The sequence below is a fragment of the Pteropus vampyrus genome, unplaced genomic scaffold (genome assembly GCF_000151845.1).
Source record: "Pteropus vampyrus isolate Shadow unplaced genomic scaffold, Pvam_2.0 Scaffold140, whole genome shotgun sequence".
Taxonomy (NCBI): Eukaryota; Metazoa; Chordata; class Mammalia; order Chiroptera; family Pteropodidae; genus Pteropus; species Pteropus vampyrus.
Window position 1 is genome coordinate 1,152,383 of NW_011888921.1, and position 7,028 is coordinate 1,159,410.

At 36.5% G+C, this 7,028-nt stretch overlaps 1 protein-coding gene across 2 annotated transcripts in view; it reads left to right on the top strand.

Annotated features, from left to right (window-relative positions):
• The first annotated feature begins 3,240 nt into the window (after positions 1–3,240).
• The window catches only part of TMEM117 (transmembrane protein 117), a 393,255-nt gene continuing 389,467 nt past the window's right edge, over positions 3,241–7,028 (top strand). The window contains exon 1 of one of the 2 annotated variants that reach the window (XM_011368176.2): positions 3,241–3,550. In XM_011368176.2, the coding sequence (XP_011366478.1) occupies positions 3,274–3,550 (277 nt within the window). In that variant the 5' untranslated portion in view covers positions 3,241–3,273. The remainder of the gene's footprint in view (positions 3,551–7,028) is intronic. The other variant, XM_023535458.1, reaches the window with a different exon arrangement.

Below are 7,028 nucleotides of genomic sequence, written 5' to 3' on the forward strand. Positions count from 1 at the left end.
TCAGTTTGAACAACCTCAATCCTGGCTTGTTAACATTAGAGTCACCAGATGATCATATTGATCATAAAGATTTATGTGAGCTACAGAAGTGAAAACAATTTTGGTGCTCTGAATATCTGGTACCCGAGGAACTAGAAAACAGGGCCAAGATACCTAGGCAAATTTTTGGCAACCCTGTGTATTAAATCCAGAAGTAAGGATCAGCAGAGATTTTATTCAAGTTATTTTGTAGGTTTTGAAATTTAGAATCCCTAGAAGACATCGCTTCAGCTTTAGAGTGCAAGGCAAGAATAAATATCATCTGGTTTAGAATAAAATAAAACAAACAAACAAACAAATGATCAATAACAGGTCCCTGTTCATTTGGTTAATATCTAAGTCACTGAATCTGTTAGTGGAAATTAAGAATAAACTGTAAACATGATGAGAAATACCTTATTGGAAGAAGCACTTCCAGCTTTGAGGTCTATTAGAAAAATCAGGGCTAGGAATGGATTTGGATTTAAATGCTGGCTCTTCCACTTCCTGGCTATGTGACTTAAATAGTCAGCAACTGCTCTAAGCCTTCGTTTTCTTCCCTGTAACATGGAAGTGATACTAGCAATACAGTAGGAATTAAAATCTGTACTACTTTAGGACTGTTGCTCAATACTATAGTTCTCTCTCTCGAAACAATATACATAGTGGAGAGGAACAGCTATCACTCACTTTTTTTTTTTTTGAATGTTCTAAATCAGTTTGAGCATGAAGGCATTAGCTCATGAAGCGAGATTCTGAAGTTAAAAACAACAATAAATTAAGAGTATGCCAGCCCTCCACAAAGCGTTTATTAAAAAAAGAATCAAGATCATATGTATTCCGTGTTCTAAATTCTACTGCCTTAATTGTTTGTAGGTAGGGGCAGGGGAGATGTTGGTCCAACTACATCAGAATTCCTCACGAGTAAGAGAAACAACATAGAAACCTGTTAAGCAACTTCTTAAATGATACCCTTATCCAGTTCTGATGGCATGTAGGAACTACTCATTGGCCTTGTTATGATTTCTGTGTAATTCTCTTGTTGTGGTGGTCTTTGGACATTTCCAAAGATGTTGCATGAAATTCAATTGACAATTGACCCATTCTGACATCCTTACATATTGAATGCCATAAATATACATGATATTCATTTTTGTTCTTTATTGCTTTCTCTGCTCTTTTTGGTGTGAGAACCACACAGGTTTCTGCTGTGGTACTGAGTGATAAATTGCACATTAAAAAAAGAAAAGAAACTTGTAAAAATCACCATTACTAAGTGTCTGAGCTGCAGCCCCTGGGAACATATTTCGAAGTATTCACAAAGATCACAAGGGACTTGAGATTACTTCAATGATTAATCCAAGTCACAGTGACTGTTTTACTGAATTTTATTGTCAATGCTTTTGTGTGCTTACATTGCTTTTCTAAAATACTTAAGACAAGTCTTCATTAACTTAGATTGTGGCTTTAATTGACAGTCATCAGCCTAGAATATTGGATTGAGATTTGGGGTCCTTGGAACCTATTCTCAGATCTTTCACTGAGTTAGAGTTACTTCAGACTTGTGGCTTGATCTTTGTACTTTTAGCCATATATATGGCTTATATTTTTTTTCCTGTGTTATAGAAGTATACAGAGTAAATATAATCATCTTTAGAGAAGAATGTATCTCTACAAGGCATTCAAGGATGACATCTCTGAGGCTGGGCCCTGGGTCTGCCCTCTCAGGCAGGGAAAATGCCGTGAGTTGATCTGGCTGCCTGCAGGGGATAGAGATCAGGACTTGGGGTCAGACTTCAGAGGCTCAAATCAGAGCTCTACTGCTGGGTGGCTTTGGGGAAGTTACACAATCTGTGTGAGCATCATTTCCTTGCCTGTAAATGAAGTGACAACAGTATTTCAGAGGGTTGTTATGACAAAAATGAAATCATAAGGCGTGCAGACATCTAATATAGAGCCTGGATGTCAAATACTGTTGGCTTTGTAAGGGTCCTTCTTTTCTCTCTAAATAAATTGAGAAAGAAGAAGAAAGAATTGGCAGATCGTGGTCAAATTTTATCTTTATTATCATTTTTATCCTAGATTTAATCAGTTTAATTTTTGGAAGGAAAAAAAGATATATCGCTTAGTCTGAGCACCATGCGGGCTCACCAAAACTGAACCCCAGAATCAGACTTAATCGCCCAGTCACAGTTCTGATGGACCTAGTAAGGCTTGTGTTGTTAATGTGCAGGCTGGCTCTCAAAGAGGGAAGAGAGGAGCTGAGCGAGACTTTGGATGTGGGGTCTGGAAATCAGCATTTTAAGAAAACTTCTGTACTTCCAGTGCACATCTAGGTTTTTGACTCACCGCTGTAGGCATGTCACCTATTTTTCGATGCCTCTGTGCCTTTGCATATGCCTAGATTGAGCAACCTTGCCTTTGTCACTTGGGGAAAATAATCCTACTAATTTTCCAATCTCAAACTTGGGTATCTCCTCCTCTGCGAAATCCTCCCCTTTTTCCTCACTTCCCACAAGCAGAGTGGCCCAGCCCCACCTAGGTGCAACTATTCTGCCATAAATTTAGCTATTTCATAAAACTTATTCTGTGTTGAAATTATTTGACAACTAGATTGTGAACATATTTTATAAAAGTCCATACATGTTCGTACATTTGTCAATGTTGAGAAAAAGATCTGAAAGTATAGCCATCAAATTATTAATGTACATTAATAATTTGGAGGAATTAATAATGGAGGAATTTGGGCAGAGGAAGATGTTTATTTTTTAATAATGTGCTCAGTTTACTTCTACGTTGCTTTAATTTTTAAATGAGTTTGTGTTAATGTTTGTAACATAAAAATAATTTAAGAGATGAAAAGTATTGTGTTGTTTTTCTGTTTCTTCCTCTTTCATGCTCTGCATTTCCTCTTGAAATGACCTCTACATGTTGTCTCAGTCATCCAAATTTTGGACAATGTTCTGCCATCTCCTATCCCGTCCTTTCCCTCTACTCTTTTATTCTTCTTTCTTAAATCTCACTATCATCATAGGTATGATTAGATAATGGGGAAAGGACAATATTTACTTTCCTCAATCTCAGGCTTGTCTTGATGTCATAAGTAGGAACAGGTATCATCTTTTCCAAATACTTCTTTATTGAGCCATTATACATCTGAACAGGTAATAAGAAGAGAGAGATTTTTTGTTCTTCTGCTCTAACCTTATGTTTCTTTTCTTATGCAGGTAAACTACGGAATTGAAGTTTTGAAGGATGGGTAAAGACTTTCGTTATTATTTCCAGCATCCCTGGTCTCGCATGATTGTGGCTTATTTGGTCATCTTCTTTAATTTCTTAATATTTGCGGAGGACCCAGTTTCTCATAGCCAAACAGAAGCCAATGTTATTGTTGTTGGAAACTGTTTTTCATTTGTAACAAATAAATACCCTAGAGGAGTTGGCTGGAGGCTTCTGAAGGTGCTTCTGTGGCTACTCGCCATTCTCACAGGACTAATAGCTGGCAAATTTCTGTTTCATCAGCGTTTGTTCGGTAAGTACCTGTGAAATGCAATGTTGATAATTATTCAATTTCTATTCTTCAGGATAGAGCTTTGTTATTTCTAAATGGCAAATTAAAATGCATTTCGGTTTGCTCTTCAGCCATAATTTGTTACCCACTGTTGTAGCTAGGTTCTTCAGCTATTCTCTGTTTAATGAAATTAGCATGAGGTAAAATTAATGCTGAATTTTATTTAAAAAAATGGCTGTAGATATAAAATGAATGTATGCATAGTCTTATCTAGAGAAGACATGAAAATAGCCCTTTCCCTGTAAATGGTACCTAAGTATAGTATCATAAATAAATCAGAATTGGCTTTAAGATGTTTATTTTGAGCCTATATTAGTGAGGAATTTCTCGGGATTAAGCAACAGAAAAAGAGACTAAATTAGTTTAAGATAAAAAGATAATTTACTAAAAGGGTATTGGGTTATTTCACAGAGACTAAAGATAGAATGCATTTTAATAATTGGGATAAATGGAACGAGGAGTTTGAATTTTGTGAGGGTGTTCTTCATCTTGACTTCTCTATCATATCTTTATTCACCATTCACGGTGAAGATCATTTTATATCCACATGGAAAAAGTGGCTTGATGCTCTAGATCCCAAGTTTCAACTCTCAGGGAAGAAACTGAAGTGAACCCAGTTTGGCTTGGGTTTTCATCTCTAGTGTAATTGATTTTGGTCAGGAGGTGGGTGATATTTATCCAACAAATATTCATTGATTACTTGTTACATGCAGGCACTATTTTAGATAGTGAATCAAAAAGGCGAGTCTGGAAATTTGGTTAGAAACTTATGTATATGTTCTGTTTAATCTCTACTTACTCCTCAAACTATTGCCATCTGGTTCTATTATATAAATATATAAAATGTTCAAATTTTATATTTATTACACATGTACATAGTTTAAAAAGTTTGTGAGGAAAAAGAAGAAGGAAATAGGAAGTAGCTAAAAATGAGAGAAGGACCGAAAATAGTTTTTGATTTTTGTTTTTGGTGGTGATGGTTTCATTTGCGAAGTGAGACTGATCTGCTCGTTGTTGTGGGAAGAAGACCTGATAAAAGTCAGGTGAAAATATAGAAGAAAGGCAGCATTTCTGAAGATTCCTTAGTTGTGTGACATAGGACACACATAGAAGTAGTGGCCTTAGAGAAGTCAAGAGGAGAGACCCCGGTTCCTCAGAAATAGTCATAAGTGAGATAAAGATTGGTTCTCTAATAGGTAAGATTAAAGTGGAAGGGTAGAAAGGTATGTGCTTTCTTATGGTGATCTCTTTTTCATTATGAAGAGGAGGAGCTAAAGATAAAGATGGAGAGATTAGATGATACAAGGTGTTTAAGAAAGTGGTCAAGGTTTGGCACAGTGACCTGAATGAGTGTGTAAGTGAACAGACTAGGGACAAATGAAAGGGTTACTGATTATCACTGAGGAGTGTTGAGGTTAGACCCTATGAATATGAATGACACCAGTCTACATTGTTGAACAGTTTTCTCTGTGAGACTCAGTCACCTGGAGCAGAATTTGAGAGTGATTCATCTGGGTGGAGACTGCTCAGGCTTGCTGTATTGAAAACAAAGGATAGAAAATAAATGGAGGGTTCTAATAAAAGAGTTATTGATTTGATTAACAGGGGTTCTGTCTGTTCATGAAAAGGAGTTGAGGAAGATGATAATCTGGGAGGAGTGGGTAAGGGCCTGGAGATTTGGAAGAAACTGAACAGGTGAAATGGAAGTAAGAAAAGGGAAAGGCCTCGTGGGTGTGGTTAGATGACATGTTATAGCAGAATTACAGCCCTTCTTTAGTAGTGATTCCAAACTAGGGTGTGGTCTTCAGAGAATGGATGCTAAAGGAAGGTGGTGAGAAAGGTCATTGACACAGAGGATATCTGGGACCTGGGTGTTAGTTGGGCTTCCCACTAAACTTTTGAACAAGCATGGTGCTCTGCATAGTAACCATATGGATAGAAGTGGTTCAAGGTGGGGCTGGCGTGAGGGGCGAGGGTCATTTTCCAAAAATGAGTGGAGGGTGCTGGGCAGACAAAATAATAGATATCCATCACAAGCGATGACGGAATATGTTGTAACTCATTCATGAAATTTGTTCAGTGTGGAAAGTTAAGGCAAACTTAAACCAAAATATCCAATTTGGAGAAAAACTTTCTTTGTATATTAAAGACTGATTGAGACTGATATGGTCAAAGTCATGGTATTAATAATAAGGACAGATCATTTCGTTTTGTAGTTGCTACATCTTATTAAGTTATTCTATTGCAGAGTCTTATCTATTATATTAAAATCACATTTCAGTCATAGCTTACTTTTTAATTCTCCTGTTGGTATAAATAATTCAGCCCTGAAAATTAACTCCAGATTCCAAGTGGTATATTGAGTACAAATTATTTTAAAATAGTGTAAAAAGTGTCTTATTTTTTAATTTATTTTTGCTTACTATAGTAAAGATTCTATAACATAATCAGCTTTATCATTTCCACTTGGCAACATGGCAATTTCCTTCCGCTTTTTTTTTTTTCTTACTAAAAGTCTACAAAATTATATGGGGTATTAGAGAAAGAATGATAGCCTTTTGCAAATTTTGGTGGTAAGTGGATAAGGTAATGGACTCCCGATTGAATTTTCTAATGAACTTGAAACTTGTCTTCTCCTTCTGTCTCCTTTCATCTTTATGGCCATTGTTTCTTCCTTCATTCACAAACACTTAATCATTTGCTTCTAATAGTTCTCTCCTCCCTAACACATTCTGGATTTTGCTACTAGAATAATTTTTTCTACATGGCTAAATGACTCCTATCACTTACAGAACAAAAATCTAACTCCTTTGATTGGTGTCTAAAGCTTATTGTGATCTACTCCTGCCTGACTTCAAAGCTGATCTTTTGACATTGCACATTGTGCAGAATTATTTGCTTGTTCTCCAACTTGTGAGAGGAGGAGCTAGACTGAAGTGTAGATAAAGATATAGAAGAAAGACAGCATCTCTGAAGGTTTCTTTGATCTGTGACTTAGGACACAGGTAGAAATAATGGCCTTAGAGAGGACAGAAAGAAAGACCCCGGTTCCTCAGAAATAGCCTCTCATGTTTCCTCATGACTCTGTGCCTTGGCAAGTGTGCTCTCCAGTAGCTATCATGCTCATCCTCTCCTTGTTAAGTTAGCTAATTTATCTTTTCTCTTCACATTCAAGTTTAAGCATTATCTCCTCTGTGATACTTTCTTTAACTCTCTCCAGTCTGTTATCTTCCTTCTGGGTTCCACTTGTGTCCACTTGCACTAAAGAGAGTATATCAGGATACTCTGGAACTGACAGCCATGAAACATTTTGGAAAAGAATCCAACATTTAATTTAATGCAAGCATAAAGGTTATTCTTATTGGCTTGGAATGTAGTAAATGTTTCCACCTTTGTTCTCAAGTAACTATCACTTAAACATAATTAATTTTTTAAAGGC